General features: G+C 30.9%; 1 protein-coding gene across 4 annotated transcripts in view; it reads left to right on the forward strand.

Annotated features, from left to right (window-relative positions):
* LOC128388471 (uncharacterized) overlaps window positions 1-21252 on the forward strand; it is a 66360-nt gene that overhangs the window by 1865 nt on the left and 43243 nt on the right. For all 4 annotated transcript variants that reach the window (XM_053347870.1, XM_053347871.1, XM_053347873.1 and 1 more), the window contains exons 2-3: window positions 4652-4981; window positions 9574-9684. In XM_053347870.1, coding sequence (XP_053203845.1) covers window positions 4652-4981; window positions 9574-9684 — 441 coding nt within the window. The remainder of the gene's footprint in view (window positions 1-4651; window positions 4982-9573; window positions 9685-21252) is intronic.

Genomic DNA, 21252 nt, shown 5'->3' on the forward strand with positions numbered 1-21252 from the left:
ATCATCTTGATTATCTGTTTCCAACGATTGATTGAAAACAATCAACAAACAACAATGTTTATATTACACCAAAGAAAAGGAAACTTTCATTTGCAGAATTTATCTTCAATCTTTTTCCCTTCATTTTCATTATAAATTGCTATCAATTTCAACTCTCAATCTTTTTCGTATCTTCTCACCAAGTTATTCATTCATTCAAATGATGATGATTATTCAGTTTTACCATGAAATTATATACATAATACAAGTGAAAAAAGGTACAAAATGAAAAGTAAATCTTGATATGTTTCATGTTTCATTTATCTTTGAGCCTCATGAACTTTTTTTTTCAGAAAAAGAGGAAAAAAAATCTCAGTTCAATTTATCTTCCTGATTCATCTTAAGGATTCCTTAGCATCTTATTGCTTTCACCATTATCATTATCATCGTCATCATCATCATCTCCCTCATCTCATCATCTTCATTGGGATCCCAATGATTATGATGGTGATGAACAAAAAAACTACTACAAAATCAAGTCAACGTTTAGTTAATTTTTTCGTCCTCCTTTTTTTTACCGTTATCCTTTATCACTTATTGTCAACCAGTCACTTGATTACAATTTTAATTATACCAATTTAATAAACGAAATGATTAACTAACATGATAATGAAAAGTTTAACAGTTAGATGATTTTCCTTTATCAATTACATTAAATTGATTAAGATTATGATGAATTACTATTTGATTAACTCGTTTTTTTTTGTTCTCAATTCTCATTTAATCGTCAATCTGAGATGATCACTGATGATGTTGATGATGATGATTGTTGATGGTTTGATTATCATGTATTTAGACTTGATTAGCTTGACTTTCAGTTTTGTTGATTAAAAGGTTATCACTGATTAATTTAATATGATAATCTATTTCAATTACAATCTATTTTCCTCTTGTTAATAGTTGAAGATGAATGATGTTTGGTTTAAGTGGTAAAGATAAAAGCACAATCAATACAATTGATTGATGACAATTTACTCTTAATCATTTCAAGTCTTTTTTTTTGTGTCTCTCAACCCGTCAAAGTGAATCCATTTTCAATCTAATTAACGGTGTAAGTTAATTAATTGTGTTGAGAGAGAAAAAGTTTATCAACAATTGTTAATTATTGTTCCAGGCGATAATTATAATTGTTTACAATAGTTTATCATTCGTAATGATTTTGGTGGAAACAAAAAGAAAACCTCATAATTGGTTGATTATTTGGTGATGCTAAATGATTGATTGATTGATTGATTCGTGATGATGATGATAATTTAATTGTTATTCTTTGGTAAAAGCGGAAGTAAAAGTTTCGAATTGAATTTGTGAAATCGGAAGTGAACAAGTTTAAAATTCCATGAGAAGAGTCAGAATTGAAATTGAGAGAATTTCTTTCTTTTTTTTATTATCCAGGGGATGCGAGAATAGAAAGATGAAGATGATGATGATGATCGAGTGGTTAGAAAATGAAGAGAAATGTGAATTTTGATAGACCATTGAAAATAATGAACTGAAGTTGACCCAAAGTCTTTCATGATGCAGGATGAGGATAAAAAAGATGAGACTGATGATGTAAGATAATGATAATATTGACAAAGTAAAAATGTTGGTCAATTTAAAGTAAAATTTAAAAAGCTTTTACTTTTTTCATGTCCAGAATCAGAGCGAAGTAAATAATTCCCCCTGAACAATATAACATTACAATATAATAGGCAATGAAAAGAATTGGAATGAAACTGTGAGAGAGAGAGAGAGAGAGAGAGAGACATTGAAATCGAAAGGACAACAAATACATTTCATATGAATCTATCTGATCTAATATAAGAACTTTTTCTTCTCTTTCCTTTTGATAACATTCATTGGTTCTAATATTAGTTTGTGAGTATTTCTTTACCTCGAATTTGTTATCACAAGAATAAGAAAAGTTCTACAATGAGAATCTCTTTTTTCGAATACACTTTTGTCTGTGTATATATTTTGTTCACTGAAATTACTTTGAATTTATTTTTCCATGATAGTAATAGTTTACCTTTACAATTGAATTGCGATCACATTAATATTACATAGGAAAAGTGTTGAAGGTAAACTTAGTGGTTTTCTTTTCATTTCCCTGCTAATGTTTCCTTTTGATTTTCATGAGAAAGAAAAAGTAACGATCAGAATATAACCTCTTGAGTCTTTCAGCCTCGTAATCTATTGGTCAGTTTTCTGGTCAATCGTCCAAAACTTGATTATCATCTTTAGCACTTCTCTTACCTTTTTCTTTCGAACCTCAATTCCAATGATAGATATTTATTATTATATTCTCAGTGGTCACCTTAGAGAAGGTCCAATTTCCCATGTATTAGAATCAAAGTATCATATTGAACCGATTAAAATGAGAAAAAAAATTGGAAAAGAATAATTTTTATTCTAAAAAAAAATTCTGAATAACTCACATTGAAATTTGAGGAATCGATTCTCTTATTTCCATGAGTATGGGTGAGATAATAAATTTTCTGACAATAGAAGTTAATATTTGATCTGATTCCAAGATATCACTTGTCTTTGTTCATGGAGACACCTTATCGTTATGAACAATACATGTTACATGATAGATTTCACTGATTGAAAGTTAATTACCCTAATGTATTATTATTATCACTCTAATCAGTGAAACATTAATAATATTTATCTATTCATCCATTTATCCATTGAAAAAAAAAGTTGTAAGGAGAAGTGAGAAATAGAAAGAGAGATAGAGAGAGAGAGAGAGAGAGAGAGAGAGAGAGAGAGAGATGGAAAATACAAGATGATAACATTTTTCTCCATCATTTCCGTTTCCGGGATATCATTTTTTCTCTCTTCTCTTCTCTTTTCTTTTTCTTTTCAAATATTCTCAATGTTTTATCCTTATCTTGACTTGTTCTTTACACCATCTAATTCAAGTTTTACTTTGGAAAACTTGTCATCATCATTATCATCATTATCACCATTGTTATCATGTTGATTTTTTCCCTCCCTCTCTCTCTCTCTCACCTCATCAAAAATACTCAAGTGATGATGACATCAAAAAGGTTACAAAGCTCAGGTTAAGGTGAGTGAAAAAAAAACTCATTGTTGATGTAAAAGTTTTTCTTGTTATGGTTCATCCTCTTGTCGAGTCTCTTGTAAATTGTTAACCTTTTAATATTTTCTAGTCTATTGTTATCATCATTATCATCATCATCTTATGTCACTGATCAACATAAGAAAATGTTAATACCTTTCTTTTTACATGAGTAAATCATCAAGATGAAGATAATAATAACCATCATCATTATCATCCTCATCATCATCATCACCGTGTTTACCTTGATTAAGTCTTTGTCTTTATCCTTGTTACCTTTTTGTTACCATAATATATTACAAACGTTACCGTTAGTTTAATAATGAGACTTTGATTAACTGTTAACATGAGAAAAAACATAATTCAAACAATTGATCATTCATTGATTAAACTATCATCTTGTTATCATGATTGTTTCATAATAACTTTGATTACTATTCTTGTCCACTATTGATATTTATTGTGATTACTTAACAATCATTACCATTTCTGTTGATTGTATTGCTGATGTAACAATATTTGTTATCTTATTGCAATACAAGCAAAAATTAATTGTTGTTATTTATTTCCAATTATTGACCTACTTTGTTGATCAGAAAACAATTTCATCGATAAACCATTTCGAGCCATTTTTGGCCTAGAAACGATTAGAGATTGGAAAGTGATCTCAGGTCATAATTTTTCACCACAAATGTGCCAATAATTACCAGAATTCATTGTCCAATTAGGATCATCATACTTCCGGTTTCAGGTCTATTAAAAAGGTTAATCTATTTGAATGTTATCATTATCATTAACAATGATTTTCTCATTATTTTCCCTCAGATCATATAATCAAATGTATCATTAGTTAGTCTACAATGATTATCATTATCTTTAAGTGAAAACTATTAAGTAAATAACGAAAATCAAAAGTTTAGTTCATTCAAATTACACATTCAACTTAATTGTAAGTTTAACTTTTTTTTTTCAACATTCAGAAAATTGATTAAATCAGCTGAAGATAATGAACATTATGATGATAATGTTGAAAATTGATGAAAATGATAATATAATGATGATGATGTTGATGTTGATGCTGATGGAAAACTCAAACAGCAAGAATGGTTCAATTCAATTTTCAATGTTCTGGAGATATTTTTCTCAATTTTCATGATAAAATTTTTCTTCAAAAGTAAAGGAATGAATTTCAATTCAGAATATCAAGAAAATATTATTGTACAGTCCACTTAGATTGAGAAGAATTAATAAAGTTAATTCAAATGAATCCTAAGAAGATGATGAACATGAAATTATGGAAAATCTTTTAAGATTTTACAGAGAAAATTTTTTTTTTCTTCTTTTCTTTCATGATAAAGTTGATCTGGTTCACAAATGACTCTGATAATCTGATTTCTCTAAATAATATATTGATATATTTATTTATAACATGAATAACATACCTTGGTCATCATTCATCATTCATGATCATCCTGTATACATATATCTTATTTCAGTTCCAAGATTGAACTTTTTGTTTTCCTTTCCTCTTTTTTTTCTGCTTAGATATTCTTGAGATAACTGTCCCTGTAAATGGAGCAGTTAAGATACCATGTAATGTTTCACTCAGTGGAAAGGATGAGGTTCTTGTTATACTCTGGTATCAGAACGGAAATGCAACCGGTCCACCCTTTTATTCACTTGACTTCCGGGAATCACGTCCACAGCATTTTCTTCAAACTCAATTCAAGAATCGTATCACTCTTGGATCGACATTTGATCCACCCTTTTTACTCATTAATCCAGTTAATCCATCGGATGATGGCTATTTTTCATGTAGAGCTGATTACAAATGGGCTAGAACGAAAACCCAAACAATCAAGATAAATGTCATTGGTAAGTTTCAACTTAATATATTCGAACAATTCAAATCCCATTGATAAGATATTCAATTAAAAAATAGAAAAGTAATCAAATTAATAATATGAAGTATGAATTGTAATAATTTGAGATCGTGAAAATTATTTACATATTGTATTAGCAAAGAGAGAGAGAGAGATGGGTTTGCTTTCTGCAAGTTAATTAGCATTAATTAATTGCTCATTTTGTAATAATTATATTGTTGACAAAGATAATGAGAAAATATCATAAGAATTATGAAATTAATGCAAATGAATAGCAAGATAATTAACTTGAACAATTAGAAAAAAAAACTTTAGACAGAATCAGGTAATTAAATATTAAAATCTGTCTGATTCTTGAGTTGATATTAACTTGATGAAGATTAAATTAATATATCATTCACTCGGGGAAAACTCAGAATTGCCTCATGAAAATTATGTAATATGTATTTTTTGATTACAGTTTATCACATTAGCAGCACATTACCTTTGATTATTATCAAATTTAATTCAGTTCATTTTAATAACATGGTCATTATGAAACAATACACGATCATCAACAAAAATCAACTCTCAACAATGTTCATGGTAATGATAATATTTACCAAATAATTACTAAGAAACTATTCAATTGACCTGAACAACGATACGTGTATTTAATGCACTTAAATGATAATAATGGTTAAATCTATTGACTCATTATCGTTTTCCTGTTAAATCGTTGCCATGGTTACGTTCTGGAAGTTATAGCTTAACATTTATCTCTCTCTCTCTCTCTCTCTCTCTCTCTCTCTCTCTCTCTCTTTCTCTTTCCTTTAAATAATTCCAGGTAAATTGTTTAATCTAAACTTTTCTTTTGAGAAATTCTGGTAGGATTCATGGAAAGAGAAGAAAAATTTTTTGAAACAATAATAGTATCCAAGGAGAATAAGTTTCTATTATATCGAAGGCAAAAAATGAGAGAAAAGAGAGAGAAAAATTCCAAGCTTTATGATCAGAATTTTGATGATCACTTAACAATCATGAAGTAAGGAAGAAGGATACGAAGAGTAATTCAGAATCATCATGAACACAAACCCTGAAAACCAACAGGATGATAAGAATGGTGATGATGAGGAAAAGAAAAAGGTTATAGCTAATCAACATTGAGCTTTAGGTATATTCACCTCAGCATCAGATCAGCATATGATTATCTGTTTTTATGAGGCCATTAGGTTGATAATATGTATCGTAAATTACAAAATAATATAATAAAATTTTGATAATTCTCGTAGATAATCATGATAAGTTATCAAAATTTAATCTGCAATATTTTCCAGCTTTAAACTTGATTCTAAACTTGTTTATTAATAATAATGAAGAAAAGGTGATTGTTTCATTCAAAATTCTTTGAGATTAATTTCATCATTTAGATTATGAACAAAACCAAACGTGTAGAATTTAAATTGAGTCTTCTATTAGCTTCGTCGATTCCTCAATAACTTTTCTTAAACTTATCGAAAAGTTTGTAGACATTTTTATTGATAGCCCACAACTCGACCTTTTGCTAAACTCCTGTAATGTACAGTCGTCACTCTACATCGCAAAGAAATGATGGAATCATTTAAATCCCTTTTTCCAATGTTTCTCTTGCTTGGAATACAATAGTGACTGTTTGAATTGGATTTCTTTACCAGCATTTTCTCAATAAAAGGGATAACCAGGGAAAAAAAGAACAAGAAAAGAAATGGAAAAAAGCTCATCATGGTGATGAGAAGAGGGTATCATGTAGGATCGGTTAAAGTTTCATCCTTGAGACAAATTCCAAATGACAGAATCATTCGAGTCAAGATTCATGTTTCTGTTTACAAGTTGGACTTTTAATTGGTTCTCAATGTGATTGAACTTTTTCATGTTTTCCTTTTCTTCCAACAGAATCTTTTAGTTATAATATTTAAGTGGGCTGGTTGATGAGTCTAGATTTTCAAGGAATTCTGGTTAAAGGTGATGATAAAGGAGATGAATAGATGAAGATGATGATGATGATGATGATGATAGAGAAAGAAATTCATCTTCCATTGATTATTATTGGTTGACAGGGTAAACCAAATTTTGGGATTTAAAAGGTTGATCATTGTGATTGATTATGTATGATGATGATAATGATTATACTGAATCACTAGAGTCTCATGATTAGATGAGACTGAGGAATAAGATATTGAGAAAGGAATGGAAAACCATGACGAGGATTAAATTAAGTAGAAAAGGAGAACCGGAAGTGGTCAAGTAGAGAATGAGAGAGATAAATGAAAGAGGTGTGTAAGAGAAATGATATAATAGGATTGAGTATGATGGTAAGAAAAGTGATGATAATGAAGAGGATGAAGACAAATTTACCATTGAACATAATGTATGACATTTTATCAGGATAGTAATGTTAATATACCTCATTATGGTTAACCTGAAATAACAATAGGAGAAAAAAAAAGTTCTGATTGTTCATTGGTAGTAAAAAATAATTTCATATGATAATATATTTACTTTCTGATCATCAGATTGATGATTATCATCATGGAAACCATTGAAATTTAGAATAATGAACAAAAGGTTATCATTTTATCATCTTTGTTGTTGATATAGCCCAAGGCAAGATAACATGATACTAACAAGTTGAAATGTATATTCTTGTAAAGATATTTGATAATAATAAAAGTTTATGTAGCATTTTGTTTGAAACAAGATGAAGATGAGCACAGAAAAAAAATCAGATAAAAACCTTTAAGGTAAAATGATGAAACTTTCAGAGTTTCATTCAGAACTTTCTCATCAGGGAGTTGATCAACTAAATTGTATCAAAAATGATCAAATGGATGCTGATGGTGGTGATGGTTATTCAGGGGATACTTAGAATGAGAGAAATGTTCTGATTATTATCAATATTTTCTCGTGATAATGTTCATTTTTTTGCTCTTGATTAACTTCATCATTTTAACTTGTTCATCGTTCAATTGTTCAATGATTTTCATTAGAACTTTTCTCCGGTATTATTTTTACCTGAATTTCAGCTTACTTTTTATATTCTAAATCAATCATCATCTTCATTTTCATCCTCATATCGATCTTGATAAGGTTATTTTAAGATGAAAATTATATAGTTTAAGAAATTAGAAGATGATGACAACTCTTCCGGATGATAGTTATACCGGAATTACAGTTAAGTAACTCCCATAAAGTGAAATAAATCATTCCCTCTAGACTTTAATGGAATCTCTTTCTTTTGTCATCATCATCATGATAATGTTGTTGATCTTCATGGTGGTGATCATCATCATCATCATTATCATCATCTTAGAACTCATAACATCTTTTGATTAGTTTGTTTATCATTTACTCTTAGCTTTATTTCAATCATTTATAATAATTTACTTCCATGGTTCATCTCATGTAAAATGCTCAATTTTACATTGAACTTTTTTTTTATCTTCTTGAAATGTTCAATAAATAAAAAAGAACCAACTTCTTCTCAATTGCTAAGGTTAAATGATCATTCAGATTGAAATTTACATGATGATGTTGTTGAGAAACATGATTTCAATTGAAATTGTTTTCCTTGTTATTTTCAACTATTAATAAATTACTCTAGATAATCAACAGCCTAAATTAAGCTTGATATTGATTAACCATAATAATTCAATGTTACAAATTATCTTGCAATACAACTAATATAATCATTTGTGAATGTCCATGTAATATTAATATCTGACGACATACACTGACCATTGGTCATTGAATAAGTTTCATTTGCATATGTAATTTATTTATATTATAATATATGATAAGATATATGGTAAGATGAATCTACTATTTGAGTATTATGAGGTTTAATCTAAATACCACTTAACTATGTTGCTCCTTATTTCTGGTTAATCTTATCAAGATAATCCAATAAAATTATGTCTCCTCAATATCACGTTGAAATTAATTGTCAGTTAAACGGAAAATGAAGCTAAAACTTTATCCCATTTCCAGTGTCCATTTAATCAGTATCATGAAAGAGGAGGAGGAGAAGAAGAAGATGATGATGATGATGGTCATCTTAATTCTCAGTGAGAATTAATAATAACAGTGGGATAGAAAAGTGAAAGGTTTATTTATCATGGAGTGAATAACAACAATAATGATCAATTACAATTTAAGGTTGAATCTCTTGATTAGTGATAAGATTTTTGTTGATTAACTATGGAATGATTATGAAGGAGGTGAAAGAAAGAAAATAGATAATCATTGGTCAAGAAGATGAGGGAAGAAAAGAGGAAGATTATGATGGACTACTAGATGAAAACATAAACAGGAATAGAATAGAAAAATCTAAAGATAGAGTGAGTGAGAGAGAGAGAGAGAGAGAGAGAGAAAGGTTCATTCTCAATCTTCTTCCTCTTCCTCATCATTCTGCTCTGATAATATCAAATAAGATTAATTGATGGATGGGATTGAGAAGATTTATCCTGAAACTTACAGTTCTATCTGAGAAATTGACATTATCTGTTCACATTGATTTACCTTAATCTCTTCTTCCTCCTACTTGAATCTTTTTACATCTTTTCCTAGTCCCTCCAAAGGGTATGTTTATAAAAGATCGATTGGATCAACCTGTATATGCCATCGCTGGACCATATCCACAAGATGAACCAATGGAGTTAACCTGTATCGCTGAAAATGGTAAGTCTTCATCCAAATATTACAATACCCTAACTAATGAAAACAAATTTTCAAACACATAATCGATAATCGTGATGAAAAAAAATAGTCTCAAGGTAACAAATTAGTAATTTAATCTAAAACTAAAGTTAACTCTGAATGAAATTATATATAAAGCACTGAAAGCTGACAGCATCATGAACTTATGATAATACATGTTTCAGATGAAAAATTGAATAGAATCCACAATATTATTTTCAATTTTCGCCTATTACAACCGTTGAATACATGGGAAAGTTCAAGAAAATGCAATCCTCTATTTTAATATTTCTCTGAATGAACTGAACTTTTTTTACCTGTTGTTTACATGGTGAAAGGTCTTGATAATTTTATGAAATTTAGTTTTACCCGGATAAATGTCTCCTGGGAATTTCTTTTAATATATTTCAGTAGATTATTGAATTACATTCACAACTAACAAGTTATTTCTTGTGATAATTAATCTGATAAAATGTATTCCAATGATTAGTATCCGTTAATTTGGTAAAGGTTTAATTATAGTGATCAGTCTTGATTGTGTTTGACATGATTATTCAGTTTCCCAGGTTTTTGTTTGTACCCTTTAATTGGGATGTTGGGAGTTCGAGAAAAAGGAAGAGGAAACAAAAGTTCTAGAACTTTTTTGGCATCAACTTATTTTCGCTCAGCCAAGAGAGAGAGAGAGAGAGAGAGAGATAACAAAAAGCCATCGGATTAATTGTATCATGTATCTTATTGTTAGGAATAAGTTTTAATCCGATTTATGTGTTGAGTTAATCGGTTTCATCCTGTTCCCAGATAATATTAACACACTGACCTTATTATTATTATTTTCCATGTTTTCTTCTTTGTTGACCATCAGAGAAAATATATTTATAATCATTAGCATTAATTAATTAGATGGCCAAGCAATTAGTGCAATTACATTTTTCACCCTTGATTGTGTTTGAAGTTAAATCCATGAGATACTTTGAATTGGAGCAATTATCAAATATATCGCTTGGAGATTATTTCCCTACATTTAACATTATTATTATTATTATTATTAATTTCTCGCCAATCTTGTTGATACAATTGGGAGATTCACCTTGAGGATAAACTTCGTAATGACAATTTGCTATTTTTATTGAACTTTAAGGTATCAAATCAAAATAAGATGAAGAAAAGGAAGAAGAAAAAAAGTTGTGATCTATTCGAGCTGAAAAGAGTCTCTCTCTGTATATATTAAGTGATTCCGACTCATTGGTAAAAGAATCAAATCTTTTCTCCTCTTTGACTTATTCCATGTTTAGAAACCTCAACTGATTCAGGATGAAATCTGAGTTTTAGAAAATTGGAAGAATGAAAATTCATTATTACCGTTATTTTCATCATTAGAAGAAAAAACAAAAGTGTGAGAGTAGAATATTGTAGTTAAGAAGAAGAAGAGGAAAAGTAAACAGAGACAAATGACTGCGAATTCACCAGTGAGATGATAGTAAAAGAAAATGAAGATGATGATTGTTGTGAACACTTTGGAAAATAGAATGATACGAAAAGGGAGGAGGAAAAGGAAAGAAATCGAACAAGAAGAATGTCGAATATATTATTTTCCTTCTCCCTCTCTCGTTCTCTACCCAGTGTAACTGAAACCCTTTGATTGGACTGCTCAATGAACCTGTCAGCCTAAATTCACTTTTCTAATAGAAATCAGTAGCATCATCATGAACCTTCATCTTTACCCTGCAACTTCAATGTTCATTTCATTCCAATTTGTGTGACTCTCAACATTCAATAGATAATCAAAAGAAAAAGTTTCTCCTTCAATTGTCAAAAACTCCACCCTTTTTTTCATATTCTATTTTGTAAAATATATATTTTCTCATCATGATAGTAATCATGATAATCATTATGGAGATGATAATGATATTGGAACGATACTTATTCTCGAGAAACAAATAAATTGCAAAGACAATGTTTGGAAATCAATTTTTCTTCCTGTTCCATTTTCGCCATCTCAAAATCACTTGAGACATTCTTATTGTCAGAATTAAGAAATATTCCAACATTCTTCTTGTAACATTCTTTCACCCAGTGTTACCATTCAGGGTCTCTCATTATTATCACAATGAGAATAAGTTTTCATCATCATCTTCATCATGATGCTTTAACTTTTCAACATTCTTATGATAGAAACTCTTATACTTTAACTATTATCTATTATTTTCTGCTTGATTCATTGATTTCAGATGAATAACCTCATGCTCAACATTGTAACCTCTGTATTTCTGATCATCAACATGATTATCCCTGATCATCATCGTTTTCCTAAGTTTCTTTCAATAACCAGCAACCTTATGGACAAGTAACTTTTGTTCATTTCTATTAATACTAATAATACTTTCCATTGGTCACTATTTATTGGTCTAGAAGAAAAAAGTCCAAAAATCAATTGACCTTAACCGAGAAAAAAAAGTCAAGACAATTCTTTTCTTTTTTCTCTTCCTTTTCTCATGAATTTTCATCTTCATCACTATTTTTTTTCGCTTTCAATTCTCCATTTGTTTTGATCATTTCGATGTATTTACCTACACTTCTTATGACATTTTCATAATCATATTAAAAGATAATATCTGAGTCGAGCGATTGTCAATACTTCCAAATCAATGTCAAATTTTGGTTAATTTGATTCTTGCTTTCCAATAGATTAACATTTTAACAATATTCTGTTTAGCCTTTCGAGCCAAACTCATGTCAACTGGATAGATGATTTGTCAATCTCATCTCTTAATTAGATCAAGCTAAATGACCTTTTCATTATTTAACAAAATCTTCACCATGAAACTTTCGATGATTCCGATAAATTCAGCTTAATAATACAGGTTGTGTCGATAATGTAATCATTAATCACTCGATATTGATCATTTGTGGTTATATGCTTTCGAAACAGTTTAAATTATCGTGGTCATTGGATCAAGTTTAGGTTTGGATTGAAAATGCAATTCCAAACTTTGAGGATACGAAAAGTTGAATTTCTTTACAATGTTACTTTCAATGACAATCAATCAAGTCAAGTTTTAGATTTGTGATCATATGAATTTCGTCACGAAATTTATTCACAACTTTGTCTCTTATTCACTATTTCATCTTTATCAATAAATCATCATTTTTTATTGAATAAAATACAAATAGATTTCATTGTTTATCGAATGAAAAATGTTACATTAAAAGTCAAAAATATTCTCAATTTTTCATTCTTTTTTCTGCCTTCAACTTTCGTCTAAAAGTTTAAATTTAGAAGATTTTTTCCATACCTCAGGAAGCAGGCATCTATTCATCTCGATAAACATTGAAAGATAAAAGTACCGATAGTCGATTAATAATGATAGCATTTTAGAAAATACGATTTACTGTACAACTAACATACGGTCCTGGTTCACTGAATTAAAGAATATGATTTAATCTATAGAGGGCTGACTGAGTGATTTCGGAGATTTTCAGCATTTCGTACATTTTGAAAATGCAGTGATGTTGCACTACAGGGCTATTTTCGCCGATGTTTTTTGTGATTTTCTCAGCAACGAGAAGTCCCAGAGACTCAAGTTTCATGAGTTTGAGTGATACTTAATTTTTATAAAAAGATCAGGGTCATTCAGGTCATTGGTAAAAGAACACGTTTCAAGGTCATTTGAAGGTATATCTATAAAAAAGTATGTGTGGTAGCACTGGCTTCAAGTTTTCAGACTTTAATGACTTTAGGGTAAACTTTTAAGATAAGTTCAATTAATTAAAGAATCTCAGTAACGGTTTTATTAAACTGCAATATCTTCTGATTGAAAGTTACAATCAACTTTAGAATTGTAGCTCAGGATGAATAAGCGTGAAAAATTATATAAAATGACCTGAAACACGTTATTTAGCCGATGACCTGAATGACCTTGATCTTTTAATATGACAATTGAGTATCATGCAAACTCATAATACTCGAGTCTTGAGCCGCTGGGACTTCTTGTTGCTGAGAAAATTGCAAAAAAACATAAGCGAAAATAGCTGAATAACCCTGTAGATATTTCGCTTGTTAAAATGAAACATCTGATGTTGCGTTAATAAGCGTGCAAGTGACTTCTTTCCTAATTTCTACTTCTTTGTCGGTTAACGGGTTTATCAAAATGATGATGCAACAGCACTCACCATTTCTAATAATATTATCATTAACTGTGATATTTGGTATATTACAGTCAACAACCATAGCTGTAAGAAGTGATAGCAAAAAATTATCAATTACATTAAAGTAAAACAAGTAATGTTTGTTAACTTACCAAATAGTAAAAGTAATCTTAATAGAAAACAATGGAAAAACATATTAGTAATTATGTAAAACAAACGGATTAAATGATTTGACAAGAAAATTGTACCAAAACTTACAATAAGCAAGTAGATTAACTTACCTCCAATTGATTAACATCATTTAATTGCAATTAAACTTTCATTTAAACCTAAATTGTGATTCATTTAAATTAGTTGTACCAATAAATATAAACTGGATCAATTAGAGAAAGTTGAGAATAAGTTCGTAGAAACCGTTCTAAAAGAAAATAGAAAGAAAATACGAAAAAAAGTTGCCCTTATATAAATTGACGAAATATACAAGTCATGATAAAATGAACCACGACCTTATCTTTGGTATCGTTTTCATGGATCTCAATGATAATGTGATGATGAAAATTTCATCATCTTTACCTTTCTCTTTCTCTCTCTCTCACCCAAATTCCTTCTTCTCTTTCGCTCTCTCTGTCTACCTCAATCTCTTTCTCTTCTTTCTCTTCCCTCCGCCCACATTCCTTTTCCTCTTTCTTCTTTTCCTGTCTATTTTTTTTCTCCATTTTCTCTCTATTTCCTTTTCCCTCATTCTCACCTCAACAACAACAACTATCACAACAAGTGTTTTATATTCAAAAATTGTTATTGTTTATTGATATTTTCAATAGTTTTCTTTACTACAATTGGCTAATTTTATATATACAAAATATATATATAAGAAAAAGGTAAAAAATTAAAACTTTACATGTTTCTTTTCCCTTCCTTTCCCTATCATCTCCTTACCACAACGGGTGTCCGTTGTGGTGGAATCCCTCTCCTCCTTAAAATTAGATAAATTGAATTTTCAATGATTCGGGTGCTCGAATCATTGAAAGATGTTATATAAAATTTAGATCAATCAATTGATTATCAGAAAGATCAATTAACAACCGAATCTCCATCTAAGCCGAATCTCAGTTAAGCCGAATCTCAGTTAAGCCGAATCTCAGTTAAGCCGAATCTCAGTTAAGCCGAATCTCAGTTAAGCCGAATCTCAGTTAAGCCGAATCTCAGTTAAGCCGAATCTCAGTTAAGCCGAATCTCAGTTAAGCTGAATCCAAGTTAAGCTAAAATTAAGATAAATCGAATTGCCGTCAAACTGAATTTCAACTAAACTAAAGTTCAACATTAAAAATAAAATTAAACACCAGAATCTCATCACCAGAATCTCATCACCAGAATCTCATCACCAGAATCTCATCACCAGAATCTCATCACCAGAATCTCATCACCAGAATCTCATCACCAGAATCTCATCACCAGAATCTCATCACCAGAATCTCATCACCAGAATCTCATCACCAGAATCTCATCACCAGAATCTCATCACCAGAATCTCATCACCAGAATCTCATCACCAGAATCTCATCACCAGAATCTTATTACCTTAATTTCATTACTATAATCTTATTATTCTAATAGATAAGCCGGGTTGCCCGACTAATCTCTTTCCCTTTCTTTTTGTTTTCTTTAACTTCTTTTTTTTGTAAAAGGTTACTTAATTAATAAGGTTACAATTCTCAGGTTAGAAAATCAATTATGAATATACAGTAATTAATTAAATAGTTAATCAGAAAATTAATTTAGGAAACAACAACAATTAAAGTTAGACCATTAATTATCGGAAATCGTTAATAGTTAACTCAGTAAAATTACAGGAAATCAAATCAATTAACCAATTTAATAGTAATCAGTTAGTTAAGATTCACAGGGTAATTAAATAAATCAATTAGTATAAAGTTCCCATGAGAATCAATTTCATCGATTAGATCAAGAAAATTCGACATCAGTATAAAATCAAAAGTAAATCAATTAGAATCCTCAGAGTTAAATTTTCATTTGACTACTCAAGTTCACCTTATTAATTAATTAATCTTCTTTTCTTTTAATTTGTGTTCAATTGATTTTCATCAATTCTTTTCTTTTAATTTGTGTTCAATTGATTTTCATCAATTTCTTTCTATTAATCCGTATTCTTATATTTTCTTCTTCTTTATTATATCTTAATCTCTTTATTGTTCACCCTCAATTATAAATCAATTAACTTGTGTACCCTTCTAAACATTTTATAAAATTATTACCATTAAACTTTAATTTGCCATATTTAAAACCGTCACAAAAACAAACGTGACAATTGGTGGCAGCGGTGGGATGCTCTTAGTGAAGTTATGGCAAATTCAAATCAACTTATCGAGATGTCAACTTTCCACAATAAAACCAGTGAAAACGATTCAACTCCCACCTATCGAGGTGCAACCAAACAATTCCTTCGCTTCTTTTCGGGTAGCCCGAAAGATCGAGAAGAACTCGATAATTGGTTAGTTGAATATGATCGAAAAGCAACTCAACTTAAGTGGGATGATGAAGATAAATTCGCTGCTTTTGGATCGTTTCTCTCTTGTTCCGCAAAAATTTGGTATGATGGCTACATGGCCCCAGGAATCGAAGGAGCTCCATCAACTTGGTCTGATCTGAAGAAAAAGTTTAAAGATAAGTTTGCCCTTCCCAATTTTCATAATTATATTTGGTCACAGGTTATTCATATGAAACAAAATTCAGATGAATCAGCTGAGTCTTACATAACAAAGAAAGATGCTCTCTGTCGAAAAATTGCCCTTAAAAACGAAGATAAATTTATGCTGATCGTGGATGGCTTACTTCCGAATTTACAATCGTCAGTTAAAAATGTGCTCATTTCTCGACCTGCTACAAATATCGAAGAGTTGTGTAAGATTATTGAGCTTTGTGAAGAAAGTTTACGCTCTCCACCCGTTATAGCTCATCAAACTGTTACATTCAGCACTCCAACTATCGAAAATCCAATACAACCAGATGTCTCGACAATTTTAGAAGAATTGAATAAACTTCGAGAAGAAATAGCTAAATTGAAAAATACCTCTAATCAACCATTCGAACGAAGATCAAGTTTTAATCGAAATAATAATCGTAACTTTAATGGCCAAGTTAATTATAATAATGATAATAGGGATCGTACCGTTGTTGGTTGTCGTTATTGTAAAGAAAACGATCATGTTATTCAAGATTGTCCTAAATTAGCAAGACAGAGAACGTCAACAATATGAACAACAACAACAATATCATTATCAACAACAACCAAGTCAACAACGAAACAAAATCAACAACAAGATTTTAATTATCACCAGAATCAATCTCAAAATCAAAATTCTTACTTTCAACGTAATCGATTTGTGCCAAATCAACGGGTAGCCGATTGATCGACCACAACCGAAAACACCTCAAGATCTGTTTCACCTAAACCATCTACATCAGCTGCATTTACTTCTAATTGTATTCATCACCCGTCTCAATCATCTACACCCTTGAGTTGGCAAGTTGGTAAATTAATTGAAACAACTGTTTTAATGAATGGAAAACCAATTAAATCTGTTATTGATCCTGGTGCAATGATAACAATAATTGATAAAGAAACATTTAATAAATTAGACACACCTCTACAACCTTACGAATGTCCAATCGTTTCAGCCTTCTTGTAACATCATGAAACCTCTTGGTCAATGTGAAGTCACTATCACTTTTGAATCTGGTAGAAAACAATCAACTGTTACAATTCTTACTATGGTTGTCGAATCATTAGCTGGATCAATTTCCGCTTTAATTGGTCAGAACGCTAACACACCTGCTAAAGTATTGGTCGATACTTATCGTGGGATCATCCTTTTAGATAATTGTCCAGATACTATTCATGCTGCTGAAGATACAGTTGTCCCTGCTCGATCTCGTTGTTTCATTGCTGTTGTCCCTGGACGAAAGAAACGAGTCAAAAATGGAAATTATCTCATTCAAACTCCAGTTTCTTGGGACCGAAAAGATAAAACAGTTTTGGCTAATGCAATTGTTAATTATAAAAATCAACCATGTTTAACTGAAATTTGCAACTTTACTGACAATGATGTCGAGGTCAAATTTGGCTCAATTCTTGGAACATTCGAAACTGTGGATAAAAGTCCAATAATCGACATGAATGATGATCATCAAGGTATTCTCTCTAAACAGATCTTTGAGAAAGATGATGATCTCACTATCGACATTGATGTCTTTGGTTCTGATTTCGATAAGATTAAAATTGGAAGTAACCTTGATGAGAATCAAATCTATAAATTAAAGAAACTTTTGGTTCATTACAAAAAAGTTTTTGCCTTAACAGCTGATGATATTGGTTTAACCAATAAATTTGTTCATTCAATCGACACTGGAAACGAACCTCCAATATCTGTCTCTCCATACCGACAATCTTCAGAAAAACGAGAAATAACTAATAAATTAGTTAACGAACTTCAAGAAATCAACATCATCTCTCCATCATCATCACCCTGGGCCTCACCGATCGTTCTCGTCAAAAAGAAAACAGGAGATTGGAGATTTTGCGTTGATTACAGGAAACTAAATTCAGTTACTAAACGAGATCATTATCCTCTCCCAAATATTATCGATGCTTTAGATTATTTACAAGGTGCTCGTTACTTTTCAAGTTTAGATCTTGAATCAGGTTATTATCAAATTGGATTAGATCCAAATGATAAAGAAAAAAGTGCTTTCATCACCACCGATGGTCTTTATGAGTTCAATGTCATGCCTTTTGGTTTATCTAACGCCCCCGCTACTTTCCAACGTTGTATGGATGTTGTTCTTTCAGGACTCAAATATAATTCTTGTTTAGTTTATTTAGATGATATTTTAGTCTTCAGTTCAAACTTTGATCAACATTTAGTTCGATTAGAATTAATTTTCCAACGTTTAATTCAAGCTAACCTCAAATTAAACATGTCAAAGAGTCTCTTTGCTTTACCTGAAGTTACCTACTTAGGATTCAAGATTACTAAAGAAGGTCAATTTCCTGAACAGAAAAAGTTAGATGCAGTTAGAGATTTTCCAACACCAACTAAATTAAAAGATGTTAGGGCATTTATTGCCTTCTGTTCCTATTACAGAAAATTCATAAAAAACTTTGCCACTTTAGCCAAACCCTCAACCAGGTTAACAAAAAATGATGTAGGTTTTCATTGGGGATCAGAAGAACAGAAAGCTTTCGACACTTTGAAATCAGCATTAATTAATCCACCAGTTTTAGCTCATTACAATTCTAAATTAGAAATAGAAATTCGAACTGATGCTTCAGGTCAAGGATTAGGTACAGTTATCGTTCAGAAATATCCTGAAGGTTGGAAACCAATTGCATATGCTTCACGTCAACTTTCTAAATGTGAGAGTAACTATTCGATTTCAGAATTAGAATGTTGTGCCATAGTTTTTGCTCTTGAGAAATTTAAACCTTATGTAGATCACCAGCACTTTACAGTAGTAACTGATCATTGTTCCCTGTGTTTCTTGAAAAATAAACGCAAACTCCCTCCTCGCCTGATGAGATGGACATTGTTCTTAGAAGAGTTTGACTTTAAGATCATTTATAAAAGTGGTAAATGTCATCAAGATGCTGATTGTCTAAGTCGATACCCTGTCGAAGAACCTGATGATTGTGAAGATAAAATAGAACAAAGGATCAATGTTTTATCAGTCGCTTTAAATACACACAATTTCCAAGAAAAACAACAAAATGATCGATTTTGCTCTTCAATAATTAATCAACTAAACAATTTTCTCAAGTTAAGTAAGAATCGACAACGAAGATTGAGTAAATACAAAATCGTTGGAAATGTTCTTTATCGAATCGTCTGGTCTCCTGAAGGTGATGTCGACTTAATTGTCGTACCAAAATCGTTGAGAAATGCAGTTTGTACTCTACATCATGACTCAGTCTTCGCCGGTCACCCTGGTGTTTCAAAAACTTATAATCGAATTAAAACTCATTATTTTTGGCCTGGAATGAATAAAGAAATAACAAACTATGTCAACAGTTGCATCAAATGTCAAACTCGGAAATCACCTTTCATCAAAACTCCCGGTCTGATCAGTCCATTGCCCCTAACTGAAAAGCCTTTCGACAGAGTAGGGATCGATGTATTAGGTCCTTTCCCAAGAGCTCACGGTAAAGAATATATAATAGTTGCAATCGATTATTATTCAAAATGGGTTGAAGCTCAAGCCGTTAGTAGTTATACTGCTGAAATCACGGCCAAGTTTCTTATAACTAATATCTTCTGCCGTCATGGATCTCCAAAAACTTTACTATCAGATCAAGGGACTAATTTCACAAGTAAACTACTTGAACAAGTTAACTACATCCTGGCCATCAAACATAATTTTACTACCGCTTATCATCCTCAATGTAATGGACAAGTTGAACGAGTCAATTCAATCATCGCCACCATGTTGTCAATGTATGTCAATAAATACCACTCCGATTGGGATGAATATTTACCTTTCGTCATTTTCGCTTATAATACTAATCAACAAGCCAGTACCAAATTTGCACCATTTAAAATCCTCTACGGTCGTGATCCATTGTTACCAACAGAAATTGAACTGCCTCTTCTTTATCGTTACGATCAAGATGAAATTGTCGAGTGTGTTTGGCCTAAAATCCAAGAAATGGTAAAAACGAATTTACAAGAGGCTCAAAGTAAATACGCTCAAAATTATAATAACAACAGAGTACCAGTTGAATACTCTGAAGGTGACAAAGTATTGGTCCGTTTTCCCCATACTTTACCTGGCTTAGCAAATAAACTGCTTCATAAATCACATGGTCCTTTCATCGTCATAAAAAGAAAAACTCCATTGACATATCAAGTTCAAGGAACTGGGACAGATAGAAGGAGAATGACTGTCAACATTGAGAGGTTGAAACCTTTCATCGAAAGAAATGAAATGATCGATAATACCAATGTTAGTGATATTGGTGGTGCCGACAATCCAACGACTTTAGATAATAATCATACTTCAATAAATCCAGACATCAATGAAAATGCCTCAACAATCCCTGACATCGATGAAAATGCCTCAACAATCCCTGACATCGATGAAAATGCCTCAACAATCCCTGACATCGATGAAAATGCTTCAACAATTTCTGATAATGACAAAAACGATTCTGAAATCCCTATTGACATAAGAGAAAAATCTAACTGTTCAAATTCCGACCATAAATCTTCATCAACGATCGACGGCATTTCCATGTATCCAGTCTTAAAGAAAGTTAGTTTCAAAGAAAACGATGATATCGTTCCAATCGATGATTCTTCGTGGATTACAATTGATGATAGTATAAAAACA

The sequence above is a fragment of the Panonychus citri genome, unplaced genomic scaffold (genome assembly GCF_014898815.1).
Source record: "Panonychus citri isolate SS breed McGregor unplaced genomic scaffold, ASM1489881v1 Contig00099, whole genome shotgun sequence".
Classification (NCBI taxonomy): Eukaryota; Metazoa; Arthropoda; class Arachnida; order Trombidiformes; family Tetranychidae; genus Panonychus; species Panonychus citri.